General features: G+C 30.2%; 4 protein-coding genes across 5 annotated transcripts; 1 reads left to right on the top strand and 3 right to left on the bottom strand.

Annotated features, from left to right (window-relative positions):
• Window positions 1-85: 85 nt before the first annotated feature.
• On the bottom strand, window positions 86-4,275 carry LOC132914850 (myotubularin-related protein 10-B). Its single transcript, XM_060974335.1, has 10 exons — window positions 3,898-4,275; window positions 3,283-3,477; window positions 3,034-3,189; window positions 2,822-2,946; window positions 2,591-2,743; window positions 2,011-2,315; window positions 1,793-1,939; window positions 1,562-1,734; window positions 1,323-1,493; window positions 86-1,039 (listed from the first exon to the last, which is right to left on the bottom strand). Exons 1-10 carry the CDS (start codon window positions 3,958-3,960, stop codon window positions 569-571), a joined length of 1,959 nt encoding a protein of 652 aa, XP_060830318.1. The 5' UTR covers window positions 3,961-4,275; the 3' UTR covers window positions 86-568.
• Window positions 4,276-4,390: 115 nt separating this feature from the next.
• Window positions 4,391-7,076, bottom strand: LOC132914858 (histone PARylation factor 1). 2 transcript variants are annotated; one of them, XM_060974351.1, is made up of 6 exons: window positions 6,935-7,076; window positions 6,373-6,536; window positions 5,691-6,260; window positions 5,468-5,628; window positions 5,163-5,401; window positions 4,391-5,091 (listed from the first exon to the last, which is right to left on the bottom strand). In XM_060974351.1, exons 2-6 carry the CDS (start codon window positions 6,502-6,504, stop codon window positions 4,781-4,783), a joined length of 1,413 nt encoding a protein of 470 aa, XP_060830334.1. In that variant the 5' UTR covers window positions 6,505-6,536; window positions 6,935-7,076; the 3' UTR covers window positions 4,391-4,780. The 2 variants fall into 2 exon arrangements, with proteins under 2 accessions (XP_060830334.1, XP_060830335.1); XM_060974352.1 differs by having other exon boundaries at window positions 5,468-5,616; window positions 6,935-7,075.
• A 54-nt stretch (window positions 7,077-7,130) lies between these two features.
• LOC132914857 (alpha-1,3-mannosyl-glycoprotein 2-beta-N-acetylglucosaminyltransferase) lies at window positions 7,131-11,023 on the top strand. Its single transcript, XM_060974350.1, has 11 exons — window positions 7,131-7,381; window positions 7,583-7,710; window positions 7,767-7,872; window positions 7,952-8,103; window positions 8,175-8,405; window positions 8,480-8,618; window positions 8,694-8,922; window positions 8,990-9,094; window positions 9,160-9,250; window positions 9,361-9,531; window positions 9,941-11,023. Exons 2-11 carry the CDS (start codon window positions 7,606-7,608, stop codon window positions 10,052-10,054), a joined length of 1,443 nt encoding a protein of 480 aa, XP_060830333.1. The 5' UTR covers window positions 7,131-7,381; window positions 7,583-7,605; the 3' UTR covers window positions 10,055-11,023.
• A 2-nt stretch (window positions 11,024-11,025) lies between these two features.
• On the bottom strand, window positions 11,026-12,595 carry LOC132914876 (NADH dehydrogenase [ubiquinone] 1 alpha subcomplex subunit 8). Its single transcript, XM_060974377.1, has 3 exons — window positions 12,258-12,595; window positions 11,650-11,828; window positions 11,026-11,443 (listed from the first exon to the last, which is right to left on the bottom strand). The coding sequence occupies exons 1-3, from the start codon at window positions 12,384-12,386 to the stop codon at window positions 11,227-11,229; spliced, it is 525 nt and encodes a 174-aa protein (XP_060830360.1). The 5' UTR covers window positions 12,387-12,595; the 3' UTR covers window positions 11,026-11,226.
• Between the last annotated feature and the right edge of the window lie 507 nt (window positions 12,596-13,102).

Below are 13,102 nucleotides of genomic sequence, written 5' to 3' on the forward strand. Positions count from 1 at the left end.
TAATTTTTTTACATAAATAGAAGTGAAATATAAGTAAAAAAAGGGATTTAATAATAGGGATAAAAAGAATCCATTAGACCATAGATAATTTTTTCTACAAAAAATAGTTCCATTGTTATTTAATTTATAACATCAGTATTATTAAATATCAATTTTCCATAATTTTGCTATTTTACAATGCAACTTACAATGTAGAAAAGAGAAATCTTCGTAATATTGAAAATGCAATTTCACGATATTTAATCCTTTAAGTACCAAATTAGGAAGAACTGAATCAAATGGATCGGTAATAATTTACAAAATAAACACATTAGATTGCCATCTAAGTTATTTTTTCGCAAAATTTCGAACATATCTACAACATAAATACAAATGAAATTTATGATATAAATAAATAAGCAAATTATTTTTTTCGGTCATAACTTGCTTGTAAACACTACGAAAATCTGGCACTGAAAGGATTAAGAGAATTTTCCCTAATACTCATGGCGATTCCCACGTAACTACAAAAGACGTTATCTATTCCTTTTAACAAGTCAAGAAAACAAACGTTAGCGAGATATGTACATCAGTCGGTCGCAGTGATCAAGGACTGCGCTTCTAACAGGCTTTTCGTAGCAAGAATGGAGCTGTTCATGATTGGGGTGCTCACTATATTCCCAGATTTCTTATTTGAAAATGGATAGAAGCTGTCGATATTCATCTGAACGGAGTAGCTGTTTGATTTACCAGTAGGCGATCCGCAATTACCATTTATGTTCATCTTCAATTGATTCACATCATTCCGTAATAGCCTGGCGTAAAGCTCAATATGATTCCGACCACCATTATGAATCTCCAGTGTTGGTATCCATCGAAAGTAACACTGAGTCCAAAGTTCTAGATTCGCGACATTGTACAAGGGTTTTATCACACATTTCTCCTTGGTGTCTGTCTCGCGGGGATTGTAAAGGGGATTATCAAATAATAAAATATCTTGGTCGCTGAATTGCTCTCTCCAATCCCACACACTTCTTAGAACAAGAGGTTTCTCTGGATCCTAAAAGACATTTACTTTTAAGATTAATAAGAAGTTACTTATACGCTTACATTCCTTGAAAATGTTAGATATTGAATATAAGATTAATATTTCTATACTCTGTCCAATGAATTGAAGACATCTAAACAAACCTAGTTTACTATGTTGGTAGTCATTAGTAAATTATGAAGTTTGCTGTTTTCTTGATCACATTTTGATCACATTTATTTATGTTATGATCACATGTAAATTATGTAAATACTAAGATAGTATATTGGATGCTAAAAGATTTTGAATAAATTACCGTAGCTGCCGCAACTCGGTCTTTCTCGCAATTAAAAATGAACGTATCGAAAATGGAAACATGGGCAGCATCCCACAAAGTTGTCAGGTACGTTTCCGTGAATTCGAATTCCGCGGGAAATTGTTGACTCAATTGCCAGACACAGTCAAGGTATAAAAGGAGCAACGGAGACTATTAAGAAAAGAAAGGGAAGAATAAAATTTGTTAATTTATAAACAATTAAAATCAGATTAATATACCTTCTCTGAAGTCCTCTTAGAAATATGACCTAATCTATCACAGAACGGATGTCCACCTGCAACCCATTCTTTTTGCAAAAGAGACTGGAACCCATTTATGGTTCGAAAATAAGGATCAAGCAACAATTGAACTAAGCTCGATACAATACAACAAAGGTCTGTGCCAGCACCTTCTAAAAAATTAATCTTATTGAAATAAAGATAAAAAAAAGAATTATACTGCATTGTTACCTTGTAGAATAACAGAAAATCCTAAATGAAGATGCTCACAGGCTTCAACAGCTTTTTGCAAACAGTATGATACATGCTTTAACCATTTTGTGTTCTCTACTAACGAATAAAAATTATTATCCTGTAACCAAAACTGTCTAATGTTTTCTGAAATAGATAATAAATATTTACAATACTTATTGTAGAATTTACGCTTTCAATAAATAAATTGAATTTACCTGGAGAGCACAGGCTGACAAATTTTGAAAAAGCTAATGCTATTAACTTCACGCTAATACCTTTATTTAGTTCTAAAACGATTGGTGGCATTTTTTGTGGATGACTTTTACGAACGTTCTCGAACATAATATTTTCTTGTATTCTATTGGTAACTAATGGCGAAAGTTCGGACATTTTTACTAATGCTGCACCACGCGCATTCGACCAAGACCAAATTGGTGGACGGTTACCTTGAAAGCGCTTAGCTGCATCTATTAGCTGACCATCGGTAATCGATGCCGGTATAATTATATATCGAGACAAGCTATAAAAAAGTTTACATTACTGTGAATTGTTCAACGCACGATAGAATATTTAATAATTAAACTACGGATTTTTATGCAAATATTTTTGAGAATATAATGAAAACAGTAGAATCTCGGTAGAAAATTGTTTTACCTACCAAGTATTATAAAAAGCACTATACTTCGGATATTTTTTTATTTTGTCATATTATGAGCATTTTATGCATTTTTGCACTTTCATATTTCCTATAAATGCATAAAACTCCTCAATCTGTTAATGATCAATTGTATTTACCTACGACAAAGCTTGAAGTCTATATTAACAGTAGATAGTCTCCAAAATTTTCTGAGTTTTTCATTGTGTATGGTGCGTTCCAATTCGTTATGCCAATCTGAAATATCCCGAAACAAACGAACAGCTTTGTCAAGACTACTATAATAAGCTTCTCTGAAATCAAACGAAAGAAGAATAAATAATTTTATAGTTTCAAAACTGTAATTTGAAATATTTATCTGAAAAACTAACTGATAATCATAACCAAATAACAACTGATGTCTGCTAGGGAAAGCGTGATGTAATAATGCTTGCAGAAGATTCTTCCCATCTCCGATAGGTGAAAATTTGAAAGAAAAGGACCATGTACGTAAATTCTAAAAGCCATAACGTATTTTTCGATTAAAATGAGGAACGCATAGCAGATAACACATCGTTTATAACAATGCATGGAAAACAATTACTTTACAAATAATAAATATCCCTTTTACTTTAGATGGTACAATATTTCCGGGTATCAATTTTCTTTTTTTATCTCCTACAGTTACATAAATATCTTCTATGTTTGTTAAACATATGTCCATATACCCATAAAGATGATTTTGTTGACGAGCCACATCCTGCAAGTAAAATACATCTTAACAACTTTTAACAAGAAAACCGCAATTATATTGATACATTTAGGCTCTGTAAACTTCCCAAAATTGACTTACTTCTCCATTTGTCTCATCAGTTGTAACAAAAGTAAGTTTGAAATTTGTAACAGATAGAATGCCAGATGTTCCTTGATTTAAATCACTAACGGGTGAGAACATAAGGACATTTTGTGCTTTGGTGATAAAGATTTCACCTGGTAACAACTTAATATTGTTCTCGGATACAGAATTACGTCGACTAGAACCTAGTGGCTGTGCATAATTCATGAAAACACCATTAAATTCAATAAAAAATTAAGTAAATACGTTTTTTAATATATATTGAGTCACTAAGAAAATTCAAAGAACATGCTCCTAGAAAAGTAAAAAACATCCTGTATATTTTCAGCAGACATGGGCACTGTTTCTTTGAAATGAAAATAGCAAATAAAAATAATAATAATTAATCCAAATAAGATAACAAATAGTAAAATAATTTATTTTTCAAATATGTTGTTATTTGAATAAAATCATCTAAGATAATGTAACAAAACAAATAATAAATAAAATAGAAATTATATTTGAATAATTATTTGCATAAAAGCTTATTTTAATAATGTCCAGCCCTGATTTCCAGTATCTGAGATAGAGGTTATGTCTGAATGTTTACATAAAATTGTATCTGACAATTACCTGCATCTCGTGTTCCTCCAGTCCAACATAACTTATGAAATTATTGCAACTTTTGCTTTCCATCGCAAACGTTTGAACGATTGCTGTCGATTGATGAGAACTAAAACCATAGAAATGAAAAATTCGCTCGGTGCACGATTCCTGCTTTTTTATTAGTTTCCCCTTAATTCCATTCTCGTCTGATCGTGCGAATTATCATTGTAAATTGAATGTGGGGCATTGTTACGTTTATACCGAGAGATTCACTTCTTGACCCGGAACAAAATCATGATAGAATCTCCCGTTTCAACCATCCTGAATAATTCTTTCTACGGTTTCCTCTTCGTCCGTCGCTTTCGCGTTCGTTCATTGCTATAGTCTTTTAGCCTGTATTTGTCACTGTCACCGTGCGTACAATTTTGCATCGTGTAACACGGATGTTTGTTATCTGGTCAAATTTTATTTAGTATAAGATATACTTTACAGATTGAATTAGAGCTAAAAGAAGAACGAATAATGAAAGAATAAATATTTATTGATTAAGAATATATTCTAAGTATAAAAAGATAATTACAATTCGTTCTTTATTTAGAGTGGCTACAAAAAGTATTCATACATACTCTTATACTCCAATAAAAAGTTGTTTTATGAGGTTTAACATTTCATTAAAAATTTCTGTAGCTAGTACTAAATAAAGCTATGGATGAAACTATTATCATGAAATTACTACTAGATGATACTAAATCTAATTAATTAGTATATAGATACTATAATAAATACAATAGTGTACAAATACTTTCTTTAATCACTGTGCTTTTAAGATTCGCTATTTTTTACTCTTCAACTGCTATACGACAAAGACTTGTTTTATTTTTACGGTTATTGACAATTATATTCCTATAACTTAGTCAAATTGAATAACACTCAGATCCAAGCTCCTCCTCCTGTTTTTTAAATGGGATGTAACAATTTCCAGGAATTGCGATCTTTGTAGGAGATTGTAGGCAAGGGATAGTAAATTTAGCGCTTTAGTTTGAACGGAAAAAGCACCACTAGAAAACAAATTGTGGCCTAACTCTAGAACTGTGCCGAAATCACATTCATCGGCTGCTATCGTTGCTAATCGTATCACCTCATCCAGTTTAGACATTGGCATCTTCCTCATCTCCGGTACTGGAGCATCTTCTATTTGTTTTAACACTTTTTGTAGCTCGCCTATAGTAGAAATAATCATTATGAATTATATATTATGAATTTATTTAATTTCTTAATATATAGTTACTTACTATTACTAACAGCCAAGTTTCTGTATCCTAATTGAGTTTTCTTATCGTACGGCACCACAATGCCAGCTTTGTGAAAAGTTCTTGCAACAGTTTCTTTTTCTCTGGCTTGCATATTTGGTGCCCTTTTTTCTAAAGTTATATTTCTTTCCTTTGCAAAGTTCTTTAACTTTTGACGCAATTGTGCTATAGGAGTTTTCTCAAATGGAGTAGCTAACTTCAATTTTTCTTCAAAATGTACACTATGTAATGTAAAATGAAAGTTACAAGTATATTTTAATAAATTTACAAATACTTTTACTACTTACTCCAGTGCACCAAATATATTTTCTGCAACAGGGTCGATTATACAATTCACAGCTGCTTTGTTCTTTGCCATAAATACAGGCTTTTCAAAGACATCGTCCCTCCAATAACCAAAATGCAAACCATCCTTGCTATTGCTTTTGATAACTGTCTGTAATGAAAACTTAATAATTATTTATTCAGCATTATGTGATTATAAAATATTGTAAATTATAATTCTTTTACTTGAAATTCTGGTGGATCGTAATAATACCTCCAATGCCTTAACAGAGCTTCTTTATTCTCAACTTTAGCATTTATAAATCCTTTTCTGAATACATCATATGGACCAACTAGTTGCAAATGAACAATTTTCAATGCATTCAAAGGATCTCTTTCACAAATGCTCTTACAGAATTCATAAAACTGAAAGAAATCCTCTGGCATTTCTATAAAAAATAAGTGAGAAATAATTTCTTTTGCAGTTAATGGACGTATTTCACCATTTTTTAAATATCTTTCATTTTCAATATCACCACCATGTAACAATGATGCAATGGTGATTAGATCATTTGAATTTTCCACAGATTCTGTATTATTTGAATCTTCCGATTTTGCAGTAACTTCACAAGATGTATCATCATCTTCAATAATATTACTCTCCATGTTAGTTACAGCATTATACAAATCTTTATCAGCAATTTCATCATTTGTTTTCTGTATTTTCTTCTGTGGAGAAATGCTTGATACGTGATCATTAGCTTCCTGTTTCCTTTTGTTATTTATTATTTTTCGTTTTGTAATTTTTCCCTTTTTCTATACATTTTTAAATAAAAATTTATATAAAAAATTAAATAATAACATAACCAATATAATGAAATGCAATACTTTTATACGAAACAGAAATAGAATAATTTAAAATTTATACCGCTTCTTTTGCAGGAGGATGTTTATATTTCTGGTGATGAATTGCATTTTTTTGATAACATTTAGTTCCATATTGACAGGGAATTCGTGTGTCTTCTTTATAAGCTTTAAATTCTTCCTCTTTGTCAGACATCTTTTTTTTCGGTTAAATTTGGCGCGAAAAAACTGAAAGAGAAAATTGTATATGTCGGAATTTCATAAATAAATTGAAGATTAATTAAAGATTAAGTTAATTAAATTTATTGCATGAATCTCATTAAATATTAAATATACTTGAATATAGAGAAACTAACTCATAAGATTAAATATAATTACTTTTATAGGTTATGTAATACTCTTTCAATTAGATTAAATAAATACTTATTATTCTATTTAAATATAAATATTGTCTCTTTTATCTTTCATATATTTGAAATATTAAACATAAAGCTGTGTGCAAATCACACAAAAACTGTGTGTATAAAATTAAATATATATAATTCTCTTTATAGGTTATACAATTCTCTTTAAATTACATCGATATATAATATCACTTAAATGTATGAAAATAAGAAAGAGCTTACGATACTTCAGATAAAAGATTAGATCAAGATTATCACATTTGTTATTTAAAATCGTGAAATATACTTTTGAAAATGAAATTCTTAATTTTGATAGGTTATTTGGGGGCGCCACAACGAACATCTACGTGGCTCCATCGCACGGTTGAAATCTAGATTTCTTGATAATTCTCCCAAGGGAAAGCGATAGTTTTCGTCCAGAAGAAATTTTCTCCGCGTCTGCCGCGTAACTCAACAATGGAGTTTATAACACGGTGTCAGTGCATTAGATTTTCAGATTTTATTTAAAATTTCATCTAGAAGACGGCAAACTTGCTAAACGTATTCATTTACTCAAAAATTTGTCGATTGTCAGACAATAAGATTGTGAGACACTTGTTTCTCACCCACGAGAAAATGCTTGTTCTCGTATAACGATACTCGATAAGCAGTTACGTGGGTATCATAATGGTAAGTAATTTACTACGTTAAAGTCATTTATGAAAGAAATTTTCTTATTGATCATCATCGATAATGCATTTTTACATAACAATATTCCTGCAAAAATTTCTATATACATCAATAACAATTCATCAATAACTCCATCAGTGAGGATAGTTTAATGGTATTTGATGTATTTTAAAAATATTTATAGTATATTTCATATTTCAGATGAGGTGACACCTGGTCCTGCCATGCGGAACAGGTTAGTCACTGTTATTTTCGGCTCTCTTGTTCTGTGGGGCTTCATCACATATTTTTTGATTTCTGATGAACCAGTGAATAGAGAACGAGATACGGTAAGCCAATGAATTGACATTTAGATCTTATGATTAAACGATAATTTTATCTTTAGGCTAGAGTATCAAATCAGATTAGTAAATTGGAAAGGAGAATAAAGCAAGAAATAGCATTGAATCAGGAACTCCTTGAAGATATCAAAGAAGATAAGCAACGTAAAAGTATGTTGATGGTTCAGATAACGTTAAATTTCATTTGAAAATATGACATCTTAATTTGTTTTTCTTTTATTTGAAATAGAAAAAGTAGATATTGTAAATACAAATGCAGATGAAAAACAAAAGGATATAAATCATGTCAATGAAGACAGGCTTCTCTTTGAAAAGGAGGAAAAGGATATTAATAATAATGATAAAAATGCACAGCAATTGCAAATAGAGCCTATGTATTCAGTAAGTATTGTAATACATTTGTCGCAGTTGAGCTTTAATAATATAATTCCATGTGCTTCTCTTTTTAACAGAGTGAAGCCTCTTATAATGTTCCTATGAATGGAAAGCTACCAAATGGATCTCCGATATTAGCAATTTTGGTGTTTTCTTGTAATCGCATTACTGTACAGAGGTGTCTTGATCAGTTGATCAAATACAGGCCCAGCATAGAACAATTTCCAATTATTGTCTCGGAAGATTGTCAACATCGACAAACTGCTGATGTTATCGCCAGATATGGAAATCAAATAGTGCACATACAAGTAGTCTATCATATTAATCTTACTTTCTAGTGTATTAGATGACCTTAACAACATAAATATGGAATATTTTTCAGCAACCCGATCAATCGGATATCGAAGTACCTCCGAAAGAGAAGAAATTCAAAGGGTATTTCAAAATCGCACGCCATTATGGATGGGCTCTTAATTATGTATTCTTTCAACTTAGATATGATACTGTGATAATAGTTGAAGGTAATTTATTTTGTATTTATAATTCTATCTTGATTGTATTAAGTTACTTTGTTAAAATTCAATTACTTTATTTAGATGATTTGGACATAGCCCCAGATTTTTTTGAGTATTTTTTGGGCACATATCCCCTATTAGTATCTGATAATTCTCTGTGGTGTGTGTCTGCATGGAATGATAATGGTAAAGCTGGTTTAGTCGACGACAATGCAGCAGATGTATTATATAGAACAGACTTTTTCCCTGGATTAGGCTGGATGTTAACGCGTCAATTATGGACTGAACTTTCACCGAAATGGCCGAAGTCGTAAGTAGAAATTTTATTTAAAGAACTTTTATTTCAAATCGGTAGACTGATTGATTTATTTTAATAGATATTGGGATGATTGGATAAGACAACCTGAGCAACGTCGAAATAGAGCCTGTATTCGACCAGAAATATCTAGAACTAGAACGTTTGGCAAGACGGGAGTGAGCAAGTATGTATTTAAATTAATAGGAACATATTCTGTTAATTTAAATTTAATCTGTATGTTATTTGCAGTGGAATGTTCTATGAAAGGCATTTAAAGTATATCAAGCTGAACACTGAATTTGTGCATTTCACAAAAATGAACTTAACTTACTTACTAAAAGTAAGAAAAAGTAAATTTTAATAGCATTTAATAATAGCTTAATTCTAAGATTGTGTAAGGTATATAAAATTAAAAAGGAAATTTATCTTTATTTTAAATAAATCTTTCAGGACAATTATGATATAAATTTCGTCAATGAAGTGTACCAATCAACGGTAGTGAGTTTTTCTGAATTGAAAAATGGAAAAGTTGTGGCACCTGGCGCCGTACGAATTCCTTATTATTCTAGACAAGCGTACAAAAACACTGCCAAGCAGTTTGGATTAATGGATGATTTCAGGGTACTACACAATTCTTAAACTATGAAATAGATTGTAGTATTGTTCGTAATATAGCATGATAATTAGACTGCGAATATTTATGCAGATTCATATTTTTATAAATATAGTTAAAAAGCTGGAATCTAAGTAGAAAATTATTTTTGATACTAAATATATAAAATACTCGAAGTACATTATATTCTTTAAAGAGAAATGCTTTGACCATTTTACGTATTATTATATTATATTTTCTATAAGGAGAGAATATTGTACTTTCGGTATTTTTTATATTTTTGCTTATTACGTGCATTCTGTACATTGTTGCAGCTTTATATTCTTCATAAATGCATAAAAATTCGTAGTTTAGTGATAATAAAATAACTCATGTATTAATGTTTACAATAGATTTGATATTCATAATTTTATGTAGAGTGGTGTACCAAGGACTGGCTATCGTGGAGTGGTCACGTTCTATTACAAGGGACGACGAGTACATTTAGCGCCCAGTGCAAACTGGAATGGTTATGACACAACATGGAGCTAACAAAAAATTCGATATTACATCCCCCTTTTTAGACTTAAACGACTAATTGCTTCCATAAGATCGTTCGTTGAAATCGAATGAATATTTTAACTACGTTGAAAACACACATGACACACGAACGTTTATTAGTTATAAGTGTTGCCAGTCGAATTTGTGTCAACGAATTCATCAAGGATTAACGGCTGCTTGTAATTTTTCTTGTAGAAAATTCCTCAGCGAAATTTGGGTAAATATTGTTACGTAATAAGAGATTTGCATAGTGCCTCAAAACTCATACCCACCGTTTGTACACAAAGTGCAATGTAGATCATGGTATACGGGAAGTTTACTTCGAGTATAAACGTAAAAGTGAAAATAGCGTTCCAGAATATCATGTCTATGGAGTATTGTATACCGAATTGTAAAACGACTGATAAAAAAGATTTGGATTATTCGTGTAATTTGGCTTTACTTGTATTAATTCGCTTCCATTTTTTTCTTTCATTTTATCTAGTCTAAGTATAAATGGGATAATTCGTTTGAATAGATTTAATAATTCATATTCTCTTCCAGTAATATTTTAAGGTTTCTGAACGTTTATGTAATTCAGTGGGATTTCCTATTCCACCTATTTGGAAATGATTATTATATAGATCCGTGTTGCACGAATAACCTAAAGTCTTCTCATTGTGTACATAATGTTTATATTATATCAGGTGTATATAATTTGAAAAGAAACCAATGTTTCAGCTGAATTCATTTTTGCTGCTTACTTCCGGGACGCGTAAAGAATTTTGTATGTTACTATCAAGTAATAATTGTAAAGTCAAGAAGGTATGACTTCATTGAATTATTTCCGGTATTATTTAAAAAGATTTCAGTGAAGCACATACAAATGTAAAATAAATAAATTCTGTATTTTAATTTCTTTATCGTATAATGACAAGCAAATGTTCTATTAATAATAAAAAGATCATATGCAAGCACTGATATTGATGTTTACTTTTATCTTTTTATTTTATTAAATGTTTGGTAGTTCACAATTTACTTCATTTTCAATGCATGCATGTTGCTTTCAAGCATTTATTCACAATTTTATACAGAACAAATACAAGCCAATTATATGACAATATTCATTTTTTCAAACTTGTAGTGTATTTAGACTACAAAACTTGCAATTCTACTAAATAACATTACATATTGAAACCACCACGTCCACCGTATTTTGAAGGGCGATATGGTGGAGGAATTGACTCAGGCAATGCATCTGGAAATTCATATTTTTCTGGTGGCGGTTTTGGTCTTGGTGAATCATGTACTTTTGCTTCGCAAAAATATCCAAAAGGTGGTCGTTCTAAATTTAAGTTTTTTAACATACAATCATCAAATACCTGTCTGGTCTTACTGCAACTAATAATTATTGAATTATGTTACAACCTGGTAAAAACAAATTTATCTTTTCATATTGTAAATCATTTCTTTTTGTCTTTCTCTTCTTTGAAATATTATAGTAATCAAAATTGTAAATATTCATCTTAAAATTTTTTGGTCAATGGAGGATAACAAATTTTTATATTTACATATTCTACAAAAGTTTGTATCTATATTTTACATACCGTTGATCATTGGTTGCCGTTGAAGATGTGTTTATAACACAATCCACGTGTGTTTGAAATTCGCTTCCACAATGTTTCTTAATGTCCTGGAATCCTTCTATCGCACACTTAGTTACTTCTTTGCCTTCTTTCAGACATTTACGAGGATCTTTCAATTCATATCTACATAGCATAAATTCCTAAAATCAGGATGGTACTTTGATTAAAAATTTATTGATTCTCAACTTATATATTTATAATTAGACTGCAGATTTTTATGGAAAATTTAAAGTTGCAAAAATTTACACAACACATATAATATGCAAACATATGTAAAATATTAAAAATAAAGTATTTATTACGATATTTAGTACATAAAACTTTCTATTTAGGTTCCACTTCTTTAGTTATGTTCATAAAATTATAAAAATGCATAAAAATCCACAGTTTATCCATAATAAATGATTTATCATATATTGGAAGTAAAAAGTAACATTTGTCCTTAATTTGTATAAACTTCATTAAGATTATATAACTTCGAAGGCACTTCGGATAGCACAACTTTGTGCGATTAATATCAAACAATATTGTATTTTATAATAAATGAAAGGGAAAAAAGAAACACATACATTATTAAACCATTCGCATCTTTTTCCAAGAAAGACAGCAGCAGCAGCAATATAAGGCCAACTGATATTTAATTCTTGTGTATTTAACTCTTCGTCCGAAGGGAGTTCGAAATTCTTCGAATTAGTCATACTGTATTCTACTGGATCACAGTCTAATAACGATATAAATGCCGTGTTTCATGAATTAATTGATGACAATCTTAAAAACAACAATTACAAATTCATTTCAACATATTGATTCATTGATTCATTAATGTAAAAATACATTAGATATTACTAGGTAGATATTACTTAACTACTGCGTTATAGAAGGCGAATCTGGGTGCTCTCTTCTCAATATTTAATTTTTGTTGATGTAAGTAATGGCGGTGTATTCAAAAACCTAAAAGTTAAAAATATATTATTGATCCTAGATAACCTTTAAAGTATTTGAAGAACAGTGAAAAAAGATCCTTTAAAAACGTTGAGTAATATTTCAAACATATAAATTTTTCTTTGAGTTACCAGCGACCATACAGTGTCAGAAATGCGTTATTTTAAGGTTAGAAAAAATTATCTCTACCTAATAATAATTCTTTTGCTACTAACATTTGGTAACAAGATACTGCGCATGTGCAGTGATACGAATGCAGGGAAATATTAACTTCAGGTTGCCTTGGAACCTCCGATTAAACTATACTTCATTCAATTAAATATGAATTAAAAAGCATTGCTTAAATTTTATTGGATGTATAGATATCAATTAAATTAAACGCTCTATCATTATTGACTGCAGATTTTTATGTATTTATAAAAAATTTGAAGATACATTTACAGAAAAAGAAAAAATACATAAAATATTGAAA

The sequence above is a fragment of the Bombus pascuorum genome, chromosome 15 (assembly GCF_905332965.1).
Source record: "Bombus pascuorum chromosome 15, iyBomPasc1.1, whole genome shotgun sequence".
In the NCBI taxonomy this organism is placed as follows: domain Eukaryota; kingdom Metazoa; phylum Arthropoda; class Insecta; order Hymenoptera; family Apidae; genus Bombus; species Bombus pascuorum.

What these genes read in the sequence shown, in the direction of transcription:
- LOC132914850 (XM_060974335.1), bottom strand. Translation starts at nt 3,960, where the DNA reads ATGGAAAGCAAAAGTTGCAATAATTTCATAAGTTATGTTGGACTGGAG. An exon ending in TGGAGGAACACGAGATGCAG is followed by an intron (nt 3,478 to 3,897) that starts GTAATTGTCAGA and finishes AATTATGCACAG; the next exon opens with CCACTAGGTTCTAGTCGACG. An exon ending in TGTCAGCCTGTGCTCTCCAG is followed by an intron (nt 1,940 to 2,010) that starts GTAAATTCAATT and finishes TATCTATTTCAG; the next exon opens with AAAACATTAGACAGTTTTGG.
- LOC132914858 (XM_060974351.1), bottom strand. Translation starts at nt 6,504, where the DNA reads ATGTCTGACAAAGAGGAAGAATTTAAAGCTTATAAAGAAGACACACGA. An exon ending in ATCCTCCTGCAAAAGAAGCG is followed by an intron (nt 6,261 to 6,372) that starts GTATAAATTTTA and finishes AAAAATGTATAG; the next exon opens with AAAAAGGGAAAAATTACAAA. An exon ending in ACGATCCACCAGAATTTCAA is followed by an intron (nt 5,629 to 5,690) that starts GTAAAAGAATTA and finishes ATAATTATTAAG; the next exon opens with TTTTCATTACAGACAGTTAT.
- LOC132914857 (XM_060974350.1), top strand. Translation starts at nt 7,606, where the DNA reads ATGCGGAACAGGTTAGTCACTGTTATTTTCGGCTCTCTTGTTCTGTGG. An exon ending in AGAAGATAAGCAACGTAAAA is followed by an intron (nt 7,873 to 7,951) that starts GTATGTTGATGG and finishes TATTTGAAATAG; the next exon opens with AAAAAGTAGATATTGTAAAT. An exon ending in GATTAATGGATGATTTCAGG is followed by an intron (nt 9,532 to 9,940) that starts GTACTACACAAT and finishes AATTTTATGTAG; the next exon opens with AGTGGTGTACCAAGGACTGG.
- LOC132914876 (XM_060974377.1), bottom strand. Translation starts at nt 12,386, where the DNA reads ATGACTAATTCGAAGAATTTCGAACTCCCTTCGGACGAAGAGTTAAAT. An exon ending in GATGCGAATGGTTTAATAAT is followed by an intron (nt 11,829 to 12,257) that starts GTATGTGTTTCT and finishes TCCTGATTTTAG; the next exon opens with GAATTTATGCTATGTAGATA. An exon ending in ACGGCAACCAATGATCAACG is followed by an intron (nt 11,444 to 11,649) that starts GTATGTAAAATA and finishes AATAATTATTAG; the next exon opens with TTGCAGTAAGACCAGACAGG.